The following is a 24,360-nucleotide window of genomic DNA, read 5'->3' as shown; positions in this document are numbered from 1 at the left end:
AGTCCACATTGGTACCATTGGGCTGCAGGGTTCCCAAGCAAAAAATGAGGTGCTGTTCCTGCAACGTTCGGGTGGCATCGTTGTGGCACTGCAGGAGGCCTAGGATGGACATGTCATCCGACGAATGGGAGGGTGAGTTGAAATGGTTCGCGACTGGGAGGTGGAGTTGTTTAGTGTGAAGTGAGCGTAGGTGTTCTGCAAAGCGGTCCCCAAGATGGGCAGGTTGTTATGAGAATAGTTTGACAGGTGAGGAGTTTTGGAAGTCTCACAGGTGACTTGATTGAAACATACAAAATCCTCAGAGGTCATGACAGGCTGAATGTGGAAAAGATGCTTCCCCAAAGAATAGAATCTCAGAATCCCTACAGTGTGGAAACAGGCTTTCGGCCCAACAAGTTCACATCGACCCTCAGGGCATCCCACTTAGACCCATCCACTATAACTCACCAAATCTACATATCCCTGAACACTTCAGGCCACCTGGCATGGCCAATCCAACTAGCCTGCACATCTTTGGACTGTGAGGGGAAACCCACTCAGACACAAGGAGAAAGTGCAAACCCCACATTGACAGTCACCCAAGGGTAGAGTTGAACCTGGGTCCTTGGTGCTGAGAGGCAGCAATGCTAACCACTGAGCCACTGTGCTGCCTCTCCCATGGGAGAATTGAGACAGTGAATGCTTCTAAATAACACTCAATCAGGATGGAGAAAAGGATGGGTTTCCCCCCCCCCCCGAAGAAGTTTTAGAAATTCTCTACTTCAAATACTTTTAAGGTGGTGGAAGTGAGATTCTTGATAGGCATTGAATGGGGAAAGGTTATTTGAGGTAGGCAAGACTGCGAAGTAATCAGATTAGCTTTAATCTTATTGAATGTCTGAGTAGGCTCAAGGGGGCAAGTGCCTACTTCTGCTCTTGCTTCACAGGCAATGTTCATACCACATGCTAATGTTCATGAGCTTTCGATCAACTGCCAAACATGATCACAAACCCTGTGGTAATGAGTGAGTGGCTTCGCAGCTGGTTTGAATTTGCTAGAAGTTGTAGTCATGAATTGGCACAAGGACAAGTCAGATCATAAGAGCTTTTTCACTGAAATGAAGAAACAATGGAACTCAGTATCCCCAAAAAATATTTTGCCGAACCAGGCTGCTTACCTCCTTACAAAAAAAAAAGCACTCTACACATAGTTGGCCTCACCCCTAACTGGCAGGCCACAAAATCGGCAATAATCTATCGAAACAGTCATAAGTCAGTCAATTTAAAAAAAGAAAGCTACGGTAACACTGACCACAGTTGACAGACCTGAGAGAAAAACTGTTCTTGTCGATCAAAAGAAAATGGGGTACAGCATTCAGATGCTGGCAACTTGGCAAGGTGTGTCCAACTGAGGAGGGTCAGCTGAAGCAAATTGATTGGAGGTAACACATTCTTTAGGAGTGGCCATGGAAAAGTAGATCGGTGCAAATCTGCTATAAATTTTGCTGTATGATCCAACTTGTAAATGAGTCAACATACCTTCCAAATGGTGTTAATGATCATACAAGGATGCTAAAACTAACATTCAATGACAATCTCTAGTGTGTAAACCTCTATCATGGCCAACCCTGATAAAGTCAAAAGATAAATTCTACAATGATCCCCTGTAGTCAAGTGCAACTGTGCCAGTCAGACAACTAATGGGTGACATCAACGCAAGAGTCAATCCAATCACCAGGCATGGGAAAGGGTCATTGGAGTTAACAGACCATAGTTTTTCACCTCTCTAACCACAACCAGACCTCTTGGATGCACTGGCCCATGGTCACATGAAACAAAGGGTCAAACAGGTCAAGTACATACAAGAAAACCACATGTGATCACCATCACTCCATTTCAAAGCTAAACAGAAAATCTATCTAGTCCTCCTTAGATATATCCAGGGCATGAAGGTCTAGAAGTTTCTTAAGGTAAAGTGAGCAGTAATCACAGAGTCACCAATGTACAAACAAAAAAAAAGGGCTTCCTTCAAGGATTCAGAATACTCTATTTCTTTGGAAGCCCTTATCTGTGCCTCTCATAAGCATCAAAATTGGTACAATAAAAATAATGAATACAGAAATGACTGCAGGTGGACAATTTCCTCTACAAGATTTACCTCAATGCAAGTCATTGGAATCCAAGTATAATGCCAATCAAAACAACCTCAAGACTGTCAAATGTAAGGCCAGGATGAAGACTTTGGCTGAATAAAGCAGCAGGTAAATGCCAGTCATATGCAACCACAAAGACTGAAGGAAGATTATATATCGTCTGAAAATCTGTCCACAGTCTACCATCAATCCTCATAAATCAACATTGCTTACATGAAATGTCCAACTCTAGAGAGATAGATAGGGTATGTTAACTACATTCCCAAATCAGCCTTCATGCATCAAATGAAAAATTAACTCAACAGGTTGCTATCACTTGCTTCCTTGATGACCTTTCCAGCTGTTAGAAACAACAAATGTTACCAAACACCTGTATAATGTCTAAGGTTGCAGGTGCTGTTCCTATCCCAGCTGAGGTCTACAAAACTAGAGGTTAATGCATGATTAAGCAGCTCACTGAATTTATTTCAATAACATTGAGTTTGAAACCATTCCAAAGGAATATAGACGTCTCAACTGTCCACCTTTACAAGTGGAAATGAACTTGTCAATCTTGCAACAGTTATACATGGATTTGTTACTCCTCTCTATTCTCATGACAATACCTTCAATGGAATCCTTCTGAATAGCTTAATGAGACATTTTGATGAGGGTCTGTTGCCAATGTGGTTTCATAACCACTGAAAAACTACTAATTAAAAGCTTGCAGTTAGAGAATTCCAGGGAGATGACAAGAACAGAACATGAATGGTTAGGCTACATTTGTTGATCCTGACCAAAACCAAACACAGTCAGAACTGGAAGGTAATTTAGAGAAGTTCAGCTGCCAAGAAATTCATGATAATTTTTCAACAGTTTTATGGCAACATGCTTGCTTGTGACCTGAATGATGTTAATTCTAAGTGATTCCCAATCATTAATGGAGACGAAGAGGATTGCATTTCAACGCAAATACTCTTCGGCAGTTTTCCTCTGCCTTGTTTTCGACTGCCTTCCACAATATTAGGCATCAAAACCAAAAGTGGATGGGAAGCCGCTCAATCTGATACGACTCAAGGCAAAGATGAAGGTCATAATTTACAATTCCTGATTTGCTGGTGGCTGCGCACGAGCTATTAATTCATACCTTGTCATGCAATGTGTCATAGATTCGGTCTCAATGTACATGAAAACTTGGAACTTAGGACCAGCATGTTGACCACTGAAGAAACATACCAAAAAACAAAAAAAGTGCTGGAGATCACGGCAGGTCAGGCAGGGTCCACAGAGAGATGGCAAGCTAATGTTCCAAGTCTAGATGACTCTTCAAGACAGTACCAGCCTGCCTCAAGAAAGCCTTATCACGAGTGCTAGATTTTACACTTATATACCTCACATCATACTGGCACAAACTCATGTACCACACTAGTTTTTGTATGTTAAGCAGAATATCTTTTAGGCTTTATAGGAGCATCCTGCTTGTGGCAATCACTTGTGTTTCAGCTAATTCTCAAATTTACCGTCCTGAAAATTGCTCAGTTTACCTCAAATTAAAAAGGTACCTCATAAATTCAGTGTTTGCACATGATTATCAGTGTTATTATCTAATTTCAATTATGATAATCACTTACCTAACAATGCCTCTAGTGTTCTTCAATACAGTAGCTGCAAAGATTTGCGTGACACCAACCAAACTAACTCCATCCACTTCAACTATCTGATCATTGACGTGAATTCTGCGATAAAAGAAAACACATACACAGAGTCACAGAGCATTACAGCACAGAAAAAAGCCTTTCGGCCCATTGAGTCTGTGCTATCACAATCTACTCTGATCTCATTTTCAAGCACCTGGTACATAGCCTTGTATGCTGTGGTGTTTCAAGTGTTCAACTAAACGCTTCTTATATGTTGCAATGGTTTCCACTCTTTTAGTGAGTTCAGGACATCCACCACCCTCTGGGTGAAAAAAAATTCTCCTTAATTCCTCTCTAAACCTGCTGCCCCTTAAATTTATGCCTCTGGTAACCGACTCCTTTAACAAAGAGAAAGATTTATTTGTATCACTTGAGCCATCTCCCTCAGTAACTGATCTTGCAGTTACAGGCTGATTACTTTGCTGTGTTGAACAGTATCACACTCCATTTGGATTCAGAGTCATAGAGTAGCGTATCATGGAAACAGGCCCATCGGCCCAAACTGGTCCCTGGTGAGTTACAAGAAAATCATAAAATGTTTTGAAATGGTCTAAAACCAAGGTGGAAGGTAGTAAATTTCATCAACAACATAGTAATTAAATACACTTTAGGGATCAAACTTTAGTGGCAATTACGATTAAGAAATCACAAAGATATTTAATGAAATGCACCAATATGCAAAAAGGATAAATAGGGTGGTCAGTAGGACTTTAAACTTCCGAGTCGGGGGGGAAGGGAATGTGAAAGAGACAGGGAGTATGGAGTTAAATGGAAAGATAAGCAACAGGATAGCATGTGTACAGGTGGATTTAAGCTCGAGGCAGACTAGGAATACAGCAAAAAGGAAGAATAGCTTAAGACATCTTGGGATTTCCAAACTCTCTAAAATGATAAGAAAGTTAGCATTAAGGCACTTTATCTAAATGCTCGTAGCATTCGCAACAAAGTAGATGAATTAACAGCACAAATCCTCTTGAATGATTATGATGTGGTAGGCATCACAGAGACATAGTTGCACGGAGTTCAGGACTGGCAGTTAAACATCCAAGGATTCACAACATATCGAAAAGACAGGGAGGTGGGCAGAGGGGGTGGGGAAGAATGGGGTTAAGAATGGAATTAAATCTACGGCACAGAATGACATAGGGTTAGAAGACGTGGAGTCGGTGTGGGTGGAATTGAGGAACCACAAAAGGCAAAAAAAACTATAATGGGAGTAACGTACAGACCTCCTAACAGGGATCAAGACCAGGGCGCAAGATGCACCGAGAAATAGATAGCGTATGTCAGAAAGGCAAGGTCACGGTGATCATGGGGGACTTCAATATGCAGGTGGATTGGGTGAATAATGTTGCCAATGGATCCAAAGAAAGGGAATTCATGGAATGTTTGCAGGATGGCTTTTTGAAACAGCTTGTGATGGAGCCCACAAGGGAGCAGGCTATTCTGGACTTAGTGCTCTGTAATGAGCCAGACTTTATAAAAGACCTTAAAGTAAGGGAACACTTAGGAGGCAGCGATCATAATATGGTAGAGTTCAGTCTGCAGTTTGAAAGAGAGAAGGCGAAATCGGATGTAATGGTGTGACAGTTAAATAAAGGTAATTACAGGGGCATGAGAGAGGAATTGATGAAAATCGACTGGAAGCAGAGCCGAACGGGGAAGACAGTAGAGCAACAATGGCAGGGGTTTCTGGGTGTAATTGAGGACACAGTACAGAGGTTCATCCCAAAGAAAAGAAAGATTATCTGGGGTGGGATCAGACAGCCAAGGCTGACAAAGGAAGTCAGGAAATATATAAAAGAAAAAGAGACAGCCTACAAAGTGGCCAAGAGCACTGGGAAATCAGAAGATTGGGAAGGCTACAAAAACAAACAGAGGATAACAAAGACAGTAATAAGGAATGAGAGGATCAAATATGAAAGCAGGCTAGCTAGTAATATTAGAAATGATACTAAAAGCTTCCTTCAATACATAAGAAACAAACGAGAGGCAAAAGTAGATATTGGGCTGCTCCAAATTGATGCTGGAAGGCTTGTGATGGGAGATAAGGAAATAGCTGAAGAACTTAATAAGTACTTTGCGTCAGTCTTCACAGTGGAAGACATGAGTAGTGTGCCAACAATTAGGGAGCGCCAGGGGGCAGAGTTGAGTACGGTAGGCATTACAAAAGAGAAAGTGCTAGAAAAGCTAAAGGATCTAAAAATTGATAAATCTCCTGGCCCTGATGGGCTACATCCTAGAGTTCTGAGGGAATAGCAGAGGCTTTGGTCGTGATCTTTCAAAAGTCACTGGAGTCAGGAAAAGTCCCAGATGATTGGAAAATTGCTGTTGTAACTCCCTTGTTTAAGAAAGGATCAAGGCAAAAGATGGAGCTGATTAGCCTAACCTCGGTAGTTGGTAAAATTCTAGAATCCATTGTCAAGGATGAGATTTCTAAATTCCTGGAAGTGCAGGGTCAAATTAGAACAAGTCAGCATGGATTTAGTAAGGGGAGGTCATGCCTGACAAATCTGTTAGAATTCTTTGAAGAGGTAACAAGTGTGTTAGGCCAGGGAAACCCAGTAGATGTTATCTATCTAGACTTCCAAAAGGCCTCTGATACGGTGCCTCATGGGAGGCTGCTGAGCAAGGTCAGGGCCCATGGTGTTCGAGGTGAGCTACTGGCTTAGGTTGAGGATTGGCTGTCTGACAGAAGGCAGAGTTGGGATAAAAGGCTCTTTCTCGGAATGGCAACCGGTGACGAGTGGTGTCCCGCAGGGTTCAGTGTCGGGGCCGCAGCTGTTCACCTTATATATTATGATCTAGATGAAGGGACGGGAGGCATTCTGGCGAAGTCTGCCGATGATACGAAGATAGGCGGACAGGCAGGTAGTACTGAGGAGGTGGGGAAGCTGCACAAAGATTTAGACAGTTTCGGAGAGTGGTCCAGGAAATGACTGATGAAATTCAATGTGAGTAAGTGTGAGGTTTTGCACTTTGGAAAAAAAGAATACCGGAATGGACTATTTTCTAAATGGTGAGAAAATTCGCAAATCAGAAGTGCAAAGGGATCTGGGAGTGTTGGTCCAGGATTCTCTAAAGGTTAACTTGCAGATAGAGTCCGTAATTAAGAAAGCGAATATGATGTTGTCGTTTATCTCAAGAGGGTTGGAATATAAAAGCAGCGATGTGCTTCTGAGGCTTTATAAAGCTCTAGTTAGGCCCCATTTAGAATACTGTGTCCAATTTTGGGCCCAACACCTCAGGAAGGACATACTGGCACTGGAGCATGTCCAGCGGAGATTCACACGGATGATTTCTGGAACGGTAGGCCTAACATATGATGAACGGCTGAGGATCCTGGGATTGTACTCATTAGAGTTTAGAAGGTTGAGGGGAGATCTAATAGAAACTTACAAGATAATGTATGGCTTAGAAGGGGTGGACGCTAGGAAGTTGTTTCCGTTAGGCGGGGAGACTAGGACCCGTGGGCACAGTCTTAAAATTAGAGGGGGTAAATTTAAAACTGAAATGAGACAACATTTCTTCTGCCAGAGAGTGGTGGGTTTGTGGAATTCATTGCCACAGAATGCAGTGGAGGCCAGGACGTTGGATACTTTCAAGGCAGAGGTCGACAAATTCTTGATCTCAGAATGAATCAAGGGCTACGGGCTCTTGTTGAAATGCCCATCAGCCATGATTTAAATGGCAGAGTGGGCCTGATGGGCCAAATGGCCTTACTTCCACTCCTATGTCTTATGGTCTAATACACAAAAGTAAACAATATATTTTTACATTTCTTTATCATGGGATGATTGACACAATAATCAAACTTCCATTAGTTTTCTCATTCTACGTTACAATGCTTCATAGAAGTTACAATATGTATATTCATTCAAAACCAAATGGGATTAGCACAAAAAAGGACATATTAACTGTACAGCATCTTACCGTTTATCTCTATATGCTGCTCCACCTTCTGTGATAGTCTTCACAAAAATCCCCAGCTTTTCAAGCCCTTGATCTGCTCCAACACCCATTCCAATAATACTAATTCCAAGACCACCTTCACCTAAAATCCAAATGATTTCATAAACATACTTCATTTGTTATAAATCAATAATTAATACAGTGTGTTTAGAGCACATTTTTAAAGCAGTAAAATATTGCAATGTGCTTCAAAAAGAGTGGTCAACAGTCAGAAATCTGAACTATCATTCAATGGAATAATGGTTCATCTGGGTCCTAAGTCAATGTACCCACTAAAGTTTTGGAGTAGATTTGTAGCTCAGGTTGTGGATGTTGTGGTTGGTTGGTTGGTTGGCTCGCCAAGCTGGTTTGTTGTGCCGCAGACATTTCGTTACCCTGCTGGGTAACATCATCAGTGCAGCCTCCAATGAAGCGCTGTTGTGTTTTACCATCTGCCATTTGAACTCTGGAGTCCGTTGGGCTAGATTACCTCACTTCCGGTCTTCCTTCACAATATGGGGTCAAGCACTGTGTGTTTATCGATGGTTTTCTTAGTGGAGTCCCAAGCTTCTAGGAATTCCCATGCTTGTTTCTGGTTTGCTTGTCCCAGGATCCTGGTGTTGTCCCAATTGAATTGGTCGTTCTCCTTATCCATTTGGATAGAGACAAGTGAGTATTGTGGCCAACTGACCTGGGTCAGAAGATGCCTATTACACGAACAACACCAGGAAGATACTACGCACCCTGACACACTCATCACACTACCTTACATCAGGAACACATTGAAACTGACCACAACCTTCCTATGACCACTAGGCATCACAGTAGCACACAAACCCACATCACCCCTTGGCCAACTGCTCACCAGAACCAAAGACCCACTACGGGCAGTACCAATATCATATACAAGATTTCTGCAGAGACTGTGATACACACTACATTGGACAAACAGGAAGGAAATTAACCAGAAGGGTACACAAACACCAACTGGCATCAAAAAGATATGACCAATACTTACTCATTAAATGCAACATAATTTTATACAGTCACATGAATCTTCATGACATCCACCAGAATATCACAAAATTTGTAAGAAAGTACCCCATGCTGCTTTCTCCACCGAAGATTATTGAAAATTAGTTCAGAACATGAAAGTTCACTTCAGATAGCTAGCAAATAAATGTACTGGAAAAGACTTAAATATCTTTCCAATGACAATTATTGATTGGCATGTTGGAATACAGATTGGCAATAAATATCTGAACAAAATACACTTAAATAATAAGCACTTGAAACTTCACTCAGGATCTTAAATACTTACCCTTCTCAATTTCAACTGGAAAAACATCCATTTTTTCCACTCTCTTCTCCAACTCATATTCCGCTGATGCTGCCACAGGGTCAACTTCCTCATTACGTCTATCATAGTCATCATTTGAGTAGGTACTGTATACCTGGAAAAGACCAAGTACATTGACAATGCAAGTGTGTTCCACAGGGCCAATGCACATCTAATCAATTAATTTTAGATTGCCTCATTGCTTTCTTACAGTAATTACAGAAGGTTGTTGACCAAAATGGAATTGATACTACTCTACAATCATTTGTTAGTTTTAGAATCACGTCTAATATCCTATACAGATAGTTAGTACTGTCATTTTGCACTCTATCAGATCAGCCATGACCTCATTGAAAGATGAAAAAGATTCAACAGGCTGAATCGCCTATCCTTGAAGACAGAACAGAAGCAGCCCATTAAGTCGGTTTCAACGTTCAATAGGATGACGGCTGATCAGATACGCTTCAAGCCCACTTTCTTGCCTTTACCCTGTAACCCTTTATTTCCTTACTGACCAAAAGTTATCTCAGCGTTAAACATATTTAACAATCCAGCCTCTACAGTGAAAATATCCACAGATTCTCAACCTTCAAAGAAGAAATTCCTCATGTCTTAAATGAGCGACTCCTTACTCTAAGATTATGCCCTTTGGGAATAGATTCTTCCAGAAGGGGAAATGGTCTTTCTGCACCGACCCCATCATTCTGCCCGTAGTCTTGTATGTTCAATAAGGTCATTTCTCATATTTCCAAAACTTACTGAGTATAAGACTAACCTAACCTATACTTTTAGCTCTTTTGGCCTCGAGAACCAGGATTTTTTTTGAAAACAGGATCTGGTGAAGGATCATAGACCTGAAACATTAACTTTACTTCTCTCTCTCTAGATACTACCCGATCTAATTATTTCCAGGCTTCTCCGAGATCAGTTTTGTTGTCCTTTGCTAAAATATTTATACTGCAAAAATATAGACATTTTCCTTAACTATCACAACCTATTCAATAACTTATGTATGATCTTATTAATACTTTCGTAGTAACAGTATATTCTTGGATTTACTGTAAACCAGTCTGTTCAATTGAGATTTCTTTCTCTTTATTAAAATTTTTTTGTGGAATGTGGGTATCATCCCTAGTTGCCCTTAAGGTGGTAGTGGTGAGCTGCTTTCTTGAACCACTGCAGCCAACTGCTGTTGTTTGCCCCCCAATGCTATTACAGAGAGAATTCGAGGATTTTGACGCAGTGATGGTGAAAGAGCAGCAACATATATCCAAGTCAGGACAATGAGTGGCTTGGAGGGGAACTTGAAAGTGTTCCCAAGCATTTGCTAGTCTTGTCCTTTTCGGTGCAAATGGTCAAGGTTTGGAAGATACTGTCTTAAGAAACTTTGGTGAATGTCTGCTATGCATCTTGTAGATAGTAATACATTGCTGCCACTGGGTGTCAGTGGTGGAGGGACTGGATACTGTGGATGTAGTGCCAGTCAAGCGGGCTGCTTTGTCCTGGAGAGTGTTAAGTTGCTCGAGTGCTGTTGAAGCTGCACCCATCTAGGCAAATGAGAGTTTTTCATCACACAGCTGACTTGTGCCTTCAAGATGATGGACAGGCTTTGGGAAATCAGGAGATGAAGTACTCCCCACAGTCTTCCTCATCTATGACCTGTTCTTGTAGGCACTGTATTTATGTGGCAAGTCCAGTGGAGATTCCGGTCAATGGTAACACCCAGGGTGTTGATAGTGGAGGATTCAATGATGGTAACACCATTGAACAGCAAAGGGCAGTAGTTATATTATCTGTTATTGGTCATGTCATGGCCTAGCACGTGTGCTCCAAATGCTACTTACCACTTGTCAGCCCAAGCCTGAATATTGTCCAGGTCTTGTTGCATTTGAAAACTGCTTTCGTATCTGAAGAGTCACGAATGGTGCTGAACATCTCCATTTCTGACATTATGATGGAGGGAAGGTCATTGATGAAGCGACTGAAGATGGTTAGGCCTAGGACACTAACGTGAGAAACTCTTGCAGTGACGTCCTGGAGCTGAGATGACTGACTTCCAACAACCACAATCATCTTATGATGTGCCAGATATGACTCCAACCAGCAGGGTGTACCTCCTGATATTAATTTCAGCTTTGCAAAGGCTCCTTGATGCCACACTTGGTCAAATCTAGCATTGATGTCAAGGGCTGTCACTGTGACTTCACCTCTGGAATTCAGCTCTTTGGTCTACGTTTGAACCATGACTGTAATGAAGTCATGGCCCTGGCAGAACCCAAACTGGACATTATTGAGCAGGTGCTGCTTGATAGCACTGTTGATTACACATTCCATGACATTTCCATCCATCCGATGACTGAAACTAGACTGATGGGTATTAACTGGCTGGGTTGGATTTGTCCTGCTTTTTATGTACAGGAAATACCAGGATAATTTTCTGCATCGTCAGGCAGATGCCAGCATTGTAACTGTATTAGAATTGCTTGGATGGTGGAGTGGCAAATTCTGGAGCACACATCTTCAGTACTGTTGCTGGAATGTTCTCAGGGATCACAGCCTTTGCAATCTCTGGAGTCTCCAACCATTTCTTGATATCATGAAGTGAACTGAATTGACTGAAGATTGGTATCTGTATTGCTCAGGATCACCGGAGGAGACTCAGATCAATCAACTACTCGGCAGTTCTGGCTGAAAATTGCTGTGAATGCTTCAGCCTTTTGTTTTTGCACTGATGTACAGTTACAACACACACTAACACTTTCAAAGTTTAATCACAACATCAAGATTTTACTCCAGTTCATCTTGTCAAATGAAGCATATTTAATTCTATAACCAATTTGGTTACACTTTAGTATTAAATTTGAAACTTAATTCATAATTTTTCAGACCAATTGCTAAGTTTTGCAGATCTTTATTTTAATTCTTTGCTTTAAACATTCCATTTTCTCACGTGAATCAGTCTCATCCACTTACTTTCCCTCTCGTTATTTTGAGCAGGATCCTTTCTTAGCTCACACCCGTCTTTAAATAGTTTAGCAACAATCTTGGACTCTTCATTACCCTTTATTCATTTCACAATAAAACTTAGCTACATTTGGTCATCACTTTCTAACTGATCTCCTAGTTGTACCAGTTATTTGCACAAATTCATTGCTCGTGAAGTAAATCAAATAATGTTTCTTTCATCATTTGACTAGAAACTTACCAATCAGTAAGCATTCCATAGCACATTTGAACAAGTGTTGTCCACCTTTCTTAATGTATTAACTTTAGCCCAGATTTCTGAATTTTGAACAGTTGGCATGACACAACAGTACTGACATTAAAACCCTGTTGTTCTTCTACATGTTTAAATTCTCTATGAAGCAGTTTATGTCAAATGTCCAGCTTTCAGTTGCAATTAGCTTCATTTCTATTTGATACAACACCAGGTGCATCCACAATGTGGAGTCAAGGAATTGTGAAGTAATATACTTGTCATAGCCCCTTTTATTTCATTATGATTCAAGTTAAAGCAGACCCACAGTCAAGCTTTTGAGTAAACACTCAAGTTTAGCCACATATTATCCGTTAAAGGTTAAAACAATTACAGAAAGGTCAAAATAATACTTACAAGAACATCAGCCTAAAAAGTCTTCACAGTATTCTATTGGGGCCCATTGATCAGGTTCTTGGTACTGTAGTGATATATGGTTAACATGTGATGTCAGATCAAGTTGCAATGACTTATATAATTGCCATGACAAGTTGTAGTTGCAAGAGTTTTACAAATTGAAGCGTTGGAGCTTTCTTAAGGTAGAATTCACAGATCAGCAGGTTTTGAGAGGCCCTCACCCATCCTCTTTGCTTCAAAGAATCTGCCCGATTTCCACACAAGTGCGTATGTGCCATTCAAGCAAACTTTGAATTTGCATATACTCGTGTGCGTTTTACCCCATCACATTAGCTGTTGCCAAAGTTGTGCTGCCTCTGGTTTTAAGGTCAACTATAAAAAACTGCCACAAATAATCTTCGATGCTTCAGTATTTCTTGAATATGCTGGCTATGTGTTACCAATAGGGAGACTTTGTTAACTGGAGCTGACAGTGTTATTGAGTAAAGTGCATGCACAGAAATATTTCATTATACTAACCAGAATATGCTGCAAATTTACATTTGTGTTTGTACATTTAATATAGGACTTTGCAAAAATCTGAAGAGGTAAGTACTAAATACATGAAACACACTAAATCTTAACTAATATACAGCAGGAAAAGATCAGAAGCAATTCAAACACTGAAAATGTCAAGTTCAATAAAGATAATCTTTAAAAAAAACTGATAGAAAAGGGCAGAAACTGGCATAGTCACAGAAGTGGAATTATTTTTATGAAGATGGAAATAAATGAGAATCATGGGAGAAAAATCTTATCATGCTTTCAGTATTGGCTGCATGACTGTTTTCAAATTATACTGGAATACTTCCAGTGTTAATTTTAACATTTTCCTGTTTCCCTTTGAATGCAATTCAACTGTTTTTGTTCCTCCATTCTAATTTACAACCAGTTTTCACTCTTTTCCCTCCTTATTCCAACACAACAAGTGTTATTAATAGACAATATATGGCAAACTAAACTTCTAGACTCTTCATACACCCAAGTAGAAGGGAGTTATCTTGAGAGACCTCAGCATTGACTTGCGGGTCATGAAACCTCATGGCTTCAGATCAAACATGGGCAAGGAAATCTCTTGCTGACCACTCCCCACATCCTCAATTAATGAACCATTAGTCAATTTTGAGCATCATTTGACAGATATATTGGGTCTAGAAAGGACACCAAACACATTCTGGGTGGGAGGACTTCAATGTCCATCACCAGCAGTGGTTTGGTAGCACCAACATTGACTGAGCTAACGGAAATAGCTGGGAGACCGGCCTGCCCTGGTAGAATGGGAACCAACAAAAGGGAATTTTTTTTAACCTTGTCCTCACCAAGCTACCTGTAGCAGACGCATCTATAGGAGTGACCATCGTACAGGCTTTGTGGAGACGTAGTCCTGCCTTCATATTGAGGATACCTGCATTATGTTATGTGGCACTACCACCATGTCGAATAGGATCGATTTTGACCTGACTTTGCATTAGTATTCATGTAGTGCTTTGGGCAATCTGCACTCTACCATTATCATTAAGCCAGGGGCAATAGATAGAGCCAAATGATTCCAGGTCCAATGGATAGATCAGAGTTCTGCAGATCTGCAACATTCCAGAAATAGTACTGAAGATTTGTCCTCCACAACAAGTCATGCCTCCTAACCTAATTGTTCCTGTGCAGTCACAATACCAGCATCTACCTGAAAATGTAAAAAATTGCCCAGATGTGTCATGGTCACAAACAGCAGGACTATTTAACCTGGCCAATTACCACACTTTTCATCTACTATCAATCTTCAGCAAAGATGAAGATTTATCTTTAGCTGTACAAAACTTTGGTTAGGCCACACGTGGAGAAAAGTGTGCAGTTTTGGTCACCACAGTATAGAGAATGTGACTGCACTGTTGAAAAAAGGAGATTTACCAAGATGGTACCTGCAATACAGCATTCTAGCTATAAAGATACACTGGATAACCTTGGGTTATTTTCTTTGGAGCAGAAAAGGTTGGGGGGGGGGGGTTCATGACGGAGATGTATGAGTGGTTTGGCAGGATGATTAGAGAGCTGTACCCCTTAGTCAAAGGGTCAAATACAAGAGGGCAGAATTTTAAAGTGAAAGACAAGAGATTCAATAAATGCAAGTGATAACTGAAAGTAAATAATTAAACTTTTAATTCATATTACCCCACCTAAGATTACTGGGAAGATATATGCTAATGATTTGCACAGATTGTTTTCTTGAGCCAATACCCTTTGACATACGTCTCACGCATAACCAGTCACAAAAGAATATCAATATGCATGCTCTATTTTAACTAAAAATAATTTATCAATGCTGCAAAGCTCAAAATATCTTAATTTACAGATTCTGCCAAAACTTGTATTTCTATTAAGCAAGTAGCCATTTCAACTTTCTATGCTGCTCCACCTGGCTGCAAATGGAGCCTTCTTTTTAAAGCAAAAAGTGATTAGGGTCAGTAATGCACTGCCTGATAGAATAATGGAAATGGATTCTATGTTAGCCTTCAAAGGCAAGCAAAAGATAAAAAGAAAGTTGCAGGGACAAAAGGACTTTCTGTGGGACTCTCAGGATTTTCAGAGTGTGCATGTGCGCGGTACACATGTGACAGACAGAGAGAAAGAGACACACACACACACTCAGAGAGCGCGAGAGAGAGAGCGAGAGAGCGCGTAAGCGAGATGGGGGGAGGGAGGGGCGCGCGCACACACACACACAGACACAAGAGAGAGGAAGAGAAAGCTAGGGGTCGGAGGGGGGGTAGTAACTAACTGGTTTCCTCTTTGAGAAGGCCAATGCAGAAGTAAATGATGGCATCCTTATGCACAATACTATTCTATGTTAATAAACAAAGATATCATAAGCAGTTCTTTTGTTACCAAGAAATGGACTATATATAGAGATACAATATGTAGTTCCATTCATTCTTGGTCTGCAGCTACCCTCAAAACTAGTTACATATAAACTGAAGAATTTACTTGAACATTGGATATTTTAACTGTATAAGGAAAAGCACTCTTAGCTGTGGACTACACAGCACTAAATTCATTTCAAGAGGATATAGATAGTTGGTTATTGTGGAATTTCTGCTGATTGAGAACATACTTAACAAAAAATGAATCTAACTATTCCTTACTTAAACTGTTTGCAGTCCCTAGCAGGTATTCAATATGAATGATAGATTTTAAAAAAAGAAATTTAAACTCAACATTGTAAACTGAAATGCAACTTAACAGTGTTTGTGTCCATGCCAAGATCTGTAACTTTCCTCCTATTCAGCCCTATTATTCCACTCCTCAATAAAACGCCTCAGCAGAACAGTAACCTCGTTGTTACTCCACTGTCCACTTACCATAATGTCAGACATGGTAAAGGCTGTCGTGTGATGTCTGGTTTCAACTGACATAAAAGGAATAAAACAAAATGGGATGTGTGACATTTCAAATACGAAAATCAGCAATGCTCACAAACAATTTCTTCAGGACTTCCACTTAAAAAGTAAAATAAACTAATGTTCTGAGCATTTTCAGCAGAATTAGTGCATTAAAAACTCCATAGACACTAACCAATGCCAAATTATTTGTTCGCTGGGACACAGACCTAGAAAGTCACGGATTCCATTTCAGTTTTGTTGAGTGAGCTACTGTTTAACAGATGTAAAACAAAAAGTAAAATCAGTAATAGGGCTTAGATCTTCTATTTAATTATCGATTCCATAGCAGAGAATCCTATGAGGAAAGATAATCATCATAACAACACTTTCGTGTTAAAGAGATAGTAAGAACGGCAAATGCTGGAGAATCTGACATAACAAGATGTAGAGCTGGATGAATAAAGTCAGCCAAGCAGCATCAGAGGAGCAAGAAAGCTAACGTTTCGGGCTTAGGCCCTTCTTCAGAAAAAGTGAAGAAGGGTCTAGGCCCGAAACGTCAGCTTTCCTGCTCCTCTGATGCTGCTTGGCCTGCTGTGTTCATCTAGCTCTACATCTTGTTATCTCACTTTCATGTTAGGTTTGAGTGACATAATTCCAGAGCAGGAGTCTTAGTGTAAATAAAACTAATCATATAGTTACAACAGGTGCAGTCGGCCACGATTCACTGGCAAGATGGATGAAATGGTGTGCACATAAATGAACAGCAGCAAGCGTCCAAAGAAATAATTCAAAATTCTCAAAAAAAAAACTTATTGGGACAAAAACCTTTGACAGAATTAATGATCCAGTCATGGCTAACAGAAAATGTTCATAGCAGTATTTGTTTTCAAGTGGCCCATAAAGAAAAATAAGTTTGAGGGTTCAAAGAGTTTTATAAAAATGCAAAGAATGACCAAAAACTGCTGAAGAGGAAAAAGAATGCTGAAAATAAATAAGCAAAAAAATGTAAAAATTGTTACATTCTGTTTTTATAAGTATATAAATAACACAATTGCAAAAGTAAACACATGGCCCTTAACAGGTCAAAACGAGGGAAATTATGACAGAAAATCCTGAAAGAGCAGGATCAAAATTTTTTTTTCTCTGCCTTCACAGCAAATGACACAGACAACATGAAATTAGTAAAAACAACCAATTGGCAGCTTAGGAAAAGATCGTAAAGTATTTAACATCAGCAGAGAAAAGTATGAGATAACCTAGGGGCTGGTCAGGACTAAAAGTCTATGAACTCCTTGCATCTAATGGTCTATTTCCTGGGGTTCTAAAAGAGATAACTACATAGATGTTGGATGCAAGGGTCTAATGTTTCAAAATACCCTTAATTCTAACCAGTATCAATAGACTCCAATGCAGCAAGTGCAATACAGTGTATTGCTATTCAAGGAAATAGAGAACAGGTACAGGCCGGTTGGACTGACAGCCATCAGGAAAATAGTGTAATCTGTTTTAAACAAGCCCATAGAAATCATAATACAATTAGCAGAGTTAAAATGATTTAGGAAAGGGAAATTGTGTCTGACTAATTGATTAGAGAAGAATTTGCAATTCCAGAGCGAAGAGGAATAATAAAATGCAACATATTTGAATTTGAAAAAGGACATTTGACAAAGTTCTACAAATAAGGTTATTTCACAAGACAAGAGTGAGAGGATTGAAGGATTCTTGAGACTTTATTAATATTAATAAAGGATTAGATAATAGTGAGAAAACAAGTAGTGCAGGAATAAAAGGACTCAGTTGCAACCATTGTGGTGTCGCAATGTATATTAATTACTTAGATGACGACGTCAAAAGTAACACACAACATCCAAATTAACTGACAATTCAAAACTAGGTAGGGCAACATGGTGTCAGAAAGAAACAAAGAGGCTGCTAAGGGAAATAGATAAGTTGAGGGGTAAAGCAAGGTGGTGAAACGAGAAGAATAGGAAAGCAGAATACCTTTTTTTTTAAAATGCTAAGAAATGCCTAAATGCTGGTGTTCAAAGAAATGTGAGAGTAAGAAATAAGGTTATAATGTTGGGGGACCAAACAATTAGGCAAATTAATACTATGTTGAATTTCAGTACATGGGGTTTGGAATGCTAAAATAATGAAGTGTTCCTGCAATTGTGCAAAGTTTTAATGAGATCACAGCCGGAGTCCTGTGGATTATTTTGGTTTCTAACCTAACAAAGAATATACTTGCCTTCAAAGTAATGTTGATTTCTTGGAAGTGGGAACTAGTTTATGTTGAGGAGAGGCACACAGATGAATGAAAAGTAATCTCACAGAAACATAAAGATTCCGAGAGGACTTAAAGTAAATGCTGAGAACTTGTCTCACCAGGTTGGAGAACCTAGAACTGGGGCAAGTTGAAGAGTTGATCACTTAAGACTAAGATGAAGAAGAATTTGAACTGAGATGAAGGAGAGGATTGTATATTTTTGAAATACTCTGCACCATGATACTATGTCACTTTGTACACTCAAGACTGAGACAGATACATTTTTAGTCTTTAGGGCAATCGAGGGAAATGGGGATCAGTCAGTAGAAGTTCAGGTTGTTGGCCAACTATGGCTTTTTTTTGATTGATGGAATAGTCTAGGAACTGTAATAACGTACACCTACTTCACCTATTATGTTAAATATTAACTTTATTACAGTTATAAGCTACATTCTAAACTATACAGTATTTATTGGCAGCAGTAATCAATTTTGTGGTATCAGGCTTACCGCATTATATAGGCATTCTTTATTTGCATTTTAATCTGAGGAAATCCTGCAGGTGTGGTTGAATATCAACTTGTACTGACAGTAAATTTGAAAAATCATTAAATGAATGTCCTTCTATTTCCAATTTGAACCTCACCACCAGAATTGCAAGGGGTATGTCTGTGTATTTCTGGAACAAAAGGAAAAGAATCAAATATAGGTCTTGCTAGATTGTTGTTGTCTATTTCTTCATAGCTAACCAAACACTGCCACTAGTTCGGACGCAGAAACTAATCACCCGCTTAATTACTGTAGAGCAAGTAGAAATGGATCACTTTCACTATCAACTAAATTATATGAAACATTGACTGTCTTTCTTTTAATGTTACTAAGCCAGTGATTTTGCTTTATAGGGATTAATGAACAAGGATTTAAAATATAAAGCATCCATAATGTGATGCAATCACATAGCAGCTGGATTTAATGCTCCAAATGATAGCTGATGTAAATATTATGAATCAAAAGTATGAAGAATGATTTTTATTTTCCTGTGTATTATACACGGAAAGAAACAGAACTACAAATATAAGGACACACTCAGCTGTTTGCACTTTGTACCACCCCATCACAATAAATGCAAATAATTCAACAATCAGGTACTTTCACTGCACAGATAATAAAATGTGAGGCTGGATGAACACAGCAGGCCAAGCAGCATCTCAGGAGCACAAAAGCTGACGTTTCGGGCCTAGACCCTTCATCAGAGAGGGGGATGGGAAGAGGGAACTGGAATAAATAGGGAGAGAGGGGGAGGCGGACCGAAGATGGAGAGTAAAGAAGATAGGTGGAGAGGTAGGGAGGGGATAGGTCAGTCCAGGGAAGACGGACAGGTCAAGAAGGTGGGATGAGGTTAGTAGGTAGATGGGGGTGCGGCTTGGGGTGGGAGGAAGGGATGGGTGAAAGGAAGAACCGGTTAGGGAGGCAGAGACAGGTTGGACTGGTTTTGGGATGCAGTGGGGGGAGGGGACGAACTGGGCTGGTTTAGGGATGCAGTAGGGGAAGGGGAGATTTTGAAACTGGTGAAGTCCACATTGATACCATTACGCTGCAGGGTTCCCAGGCGGAATATAAGTTGCTGTTCCTGCAACCTTCGGGTGGCATCATTGTGGCAGTGCAGGAGGCCCATGATGGACATGTCATCTAGAGAATGGGAGGGGGAGTGGAAATGGTTTGCGACTGGGAGGTGCAGTTGTTTGTTGCGAACTGAGCGGAGGTGTTCTGCAAAGCGGTCTCCAAGCCTCCGCTTGGTTTCCCCAATGTAGAGGAAGCCGCACCGGGTACAGTGGATGCAGTATACCACATTAAGCAGAGGTTCACCTGCACATCTGCCAATGTGGAATGTCATCTTGGGGCCTGGGATAGGGGTGAGGGAAGAGGTGTGGGGGCAAGTGTAGCTTTCACTGCACATATGGTTTAACATGCTCCATTTTATATTACTATGGCATAATTAAGTATTTGAACAAAAGTTATGGTGCGAATTTCCTCATTAGCCAGATTATTGGGCTTGGTATTAAAATTGGAAATTAACCACTTGGACTTCAGATATTTTTTGAAGTGATTTTACCTTGAAAGCAAATCTTTATCGAGTCCTACAGCATAGAAATAGGCCCTTTGGTCCACCATATCTATGCTGGCCAACAAACACGAAATAACACTAATCCCATTTAACGGCACTTGTCTGTAGCCTATTATTATCCATTAGAACAAAGAACAAAGAAAATTAAAGCACAAGAACAAGCCCTTCAGCCCTCCAAGCCTGCGCCGATCCAGATCCCCCATCTAAACCTGTCACCTATTTTCCAAGGATCTGTATCCCTCTGCTCCCTGCCCACTTATGTATCTGTCTAGATACATCTTCAGTGATGCTATCATACCTGTCTCTACCACCTCCACTGGCAACATGTTTCAGGCACCCAATACCTTCCACATAAACAACTTTCCATGCATATTTCTCCCCTCACCATGAAATCGTGACCCCTAGTACATAAGTTCCCCATTCTGGGAAAAAGGTTCTTGCTATCCACCCTGTCTATACCTCTCATGATTTTGTAGATCTCAATCAGGTGTCCCCTCTACCTCCATCTTTCTAACACAAATAATCTTAATCTACTCAACCTCTCTTCATGGCTAGCACCCTCCATACTAGGCAACATCCTGGTGAACCTCCTCTACACCCTCTCCAAAGCATCCACATCCTTTTGGTAATGTGGCAACCATAACTGTACACAGTATTCCAAATGTGGTCGAACCAAATTCCTGTACAACTGTAACATGACCTGCCAACTATTGTACTCAATACCTAATAATTAAGCAGCAAATGCTGAGGGGGAAACGTTTTTTAAAAATCATTGGCAGAAAGCACAAACTGGTCCAAGCATTCAGTATGGTAACTTGTGGAATCAACAATGAGAACCAAATCAGGAATTTAAGTCTCATTAAAGGAAGGCAAGCAAAAAAACCTGGAGAATGAGGTATAAATTGGTTCTCTTTGTACTTTGTTGTCAGCATCACAAATTAATATCTGTATTCTGCTGACATTGAGTGTGGCCAAACATCTGATAATGGTCAGATAATCAATTTTTGTGATGTTTAGTGAAGGAGAGTTATTGACCAAGTGACCAAGGATAACTAAAAACCAAAAGGAACTGCGGATGCTGTAAATCAGGAACAAAAACAGAAGTTGCTGGAAAAGCTCAGCAAGTCTGGCAGTATCTGTATTTGTGAAGAAAAATAAAGTTTCATCCGATTTTTTCTTCACAGATGCTGAGCTTTTCCAGCAACTTCTGTTTTTGCCACCAAGGATAACTGTCCTGCTCTTCTTCGACATAATGCCAATGGAATCCTTTTCATCCATTCAATTCACTGACCATGTGAAAAGCACACCCATGTCATCAAAAAATGTAATGCTTGTCACATTCAGAAGCACAACTCCCCTTTTGGATAGGATGTACCAATTGGCTAAAATAACGCCTTATATTACATAGATCACAGAATCCCTACAGTGTGGAAACTGGCCCTTTAGCCCAACAAGTCCACACCGACACATCCCCCATAACCCACCTAATCTACACATCTCTGGACACTATGGCAATTTACCATGGCTAATCCACCTCGACTGCACATCTTTGGACTGTGGGAGAAAACGGGAGCACCCGGAGGAAACCCACGCAGTCACAGGGATGATGGTCCAGGCCCGAAGTGCCGGCTTGTGTGCTCCTGGGATGCTGCTGGGCCTGCTGTGTTCATCCAGCCTCACATTTTATTATCTTGGATTCTCCAGCATCTGCAGTTCCCATTATCACAGTCACAGGGAGAACGTGCAAACTCGACACAGACAGTCACCCAGCACAGCAATCGAATCTGAGTCCCTGGCGCTGTGAGGCAGCAGTGCTAACCACTGAGCCACCGTGCCACCCTTAAAGCACAGGCACTCCTGGGATAAATTATTAAATGCGCTGAACATAAGCAGTTTGGGCATCCCACATGTAGAAGGAAACTTTATTTATGAAGAATGCACAGAGAAAATATTCAGAACAAGGGGACATATTCTAAAAAAGACCTACTGTAGCAAAGTGTATGCTGCAAACATCAATATTCAACACGGTGAGGGATGCACTGCCTGCACACTCAAACATCTCACGGGAAATAAATTTTTGCATGATGAACACTATTTCCACATTTAAAAACTGGCACATCATGGGTGATTGACATGGTAGAGGCAGCAAATGGGTTTCTCTGTTCTGCAATGTTCTACGATTTACAAACACTGCAATTCATATATATTTCCAGAAACACAATGGTTGCAACAGAGTTTCAACAAAGGCAAACAAAAACTAAACGTGAAGAAATTCAGGTCGGGCAGTATTTGTGGGGAGTAAGCAGAGTTAAGGTCTCAAGTTTGATGATTCTTTATCAGAACTGTTACCAGCTAAGAAAAGCTGGTATTTTTACTGAAACAGAAGTGAGGGGTTTGGGGGATAGGGGTGGGGTGAAAGGATAATGAGCAGACAGGTGGAAATGGGGTCCAGAGAGAGGGAGAGATAATTATGAAAAGGAGTAGGTAAACAAGGAGATAATAAATAGCAGGCCAGGATAGAAGAAAAACTGAATAAGTGAAAATAAGAATGAGAAACTGGGTTTGCTGTGCTAAAAAAAAAATCCATATCATAGCAAGACCAGGAGTCGTTTGGGTTAAAAAAAACAAAGATGAATGGAATCAGCCTCTAAAGTTATTGCAATCGATGGCGGGTCTTAGAGGTTACAAGGTTTCTGAGTGGAAAATGAGACGTAGTTCTGCAAACTTGCACTGACGATTGCTGGAACAGCACAGCAGACCTGCAACAGAAATCCTGGCCAGGGAATGTGGTGGTGTCTTGAAGTGGCAGGCAACTGGAAGCTCAGGGTCATTTCTGCAGGACACCTAGGCTCTGTCTACAAAGATTTCCTGGCAGAACTTGATCACAAGCAAAATCAAAACACAGTTACTGAAAACAATTAGTTATGAAAGGATTGGATTCTCAGTTGTGTTGTTGTGTACACGCAATTGGATTAATCTTAAATCTAATAGTGACATTCAAGAGAATAATCATCCTAGAACATCAATTCCTTGAATGGAACATTCATTACAAACAGAACAATTGATGGATAGATGAATAAGGTGGTTTGAAAATATGGCTGAAGAAAGTTTGGAGTTTCCAACACAAAGGAAAAAAAGACGTAATCTCAGATATCAGAAAACCTGTCAATGCTTTATTGAACCTAAAAGTCCACAAAACTGTAAAATGTAACATGATTCCTATGATTTAACCAACTGCTAGACGTCCTACTAAACAAGCCCCTCAATAATATCACAAGAAAGAACTGGAAAGATAGAGTCATAGAGCTGTACAGCATGGAAACAGACCCTTTAGTCCAACTCAGCCATGTCAACAAGATATCCCACAATTATCTACGATAATAAAACGGGAGGCTGGATGAACACAGCAGGCCCAGCAGCATCTCAGGAGCACAAAAACTGACGTTTCGGGCCTAGACCCTTCATCAGAGAGGGGGATGGGGTGAGGGTTCTGGAATAAGTAGGGAGAGAGGGGGAGGCGGACCGAAGATGGAGAGAAAAGAAGATAGGTGGAGAGGAGAGTATAGGTGAGGAGGTAGGGAGGGGACAGGTCAGTCCAGGGAAGATGGACAGGTCAAGGAGGTGGGATGAGGTTAGTAGGTAGGAAATGGAGGTGCGGCTTGAGGTGGGAGGAAGGGATGGGTGAGAGGAAGAACAGGTTAGGGAAGAAGAGACAGGTTGGACTGGTTTTGTGATGCAGTGGGTGATGGGGAAGAGCTGGGCTGGTTGTGTGGTGCAGTGGGGGGAGGGGACGAACTGGGCTGGGTTTTGGGATGCGGTGGGGGGAAGGGGAGATTTTGAAGCTCG

The 24,360-nt window shown here is 40.7% G+C and overlaps 1 protein-coding gene across 8 annotated transcripts in view; it reads right to left on the bottom strand.

The window, feature by feature from the left end:
* Positions 1-24,360, bottom strand: part of ppp1r9ala (protein phosphatase 1 regulatory subunit 9A-like A) — a 133,946-nt gene that overhangs the window by 82,855 nt on the left and 26,731 nt on the right. For all 8 annotated transcript variants that reach the window (XM_059647225.1, XM_059647226.1, XM_059647227.1 and 5 more), the window contains exons 3-5: positions 9,081-9,213; positions 7,742-7,862; positions 3,743-3,847 (exon numbers count right to left, since the gene is read on the bottom strand). In XM_059647225.1, the coding sequence (XP_059503208.1) occupies positions 3,743-3,847; positions 7,742-7,862; positions 9,081-9,213 (359 nt within the window). The remainder of the gene's footprint in view (positions 1-3,742; positions 3,848-7,741; positions 7,863-9,080; positions 9,214-24,360) is intronic.

This window comes from Stegostoma tigrinum, chromosome 7, assembly GCF_030684315.1.
Source record: "Stegostoma tigrinum isolate sSteTig4 chromosome 7, sSteTig4.hap1, whole genome shotgun sequence".
NCBI lineage: Eukaryota > Metazoa > Chordata > Chondrichthyes > Orectolobiformes > Stegostomatidae > Stegostoma > Stegostoma tigrinum.
Note: the sequence above shows the minus strand (reverse complement) of the source record. Positions and strands in the feature narration are given on the sequence as shown.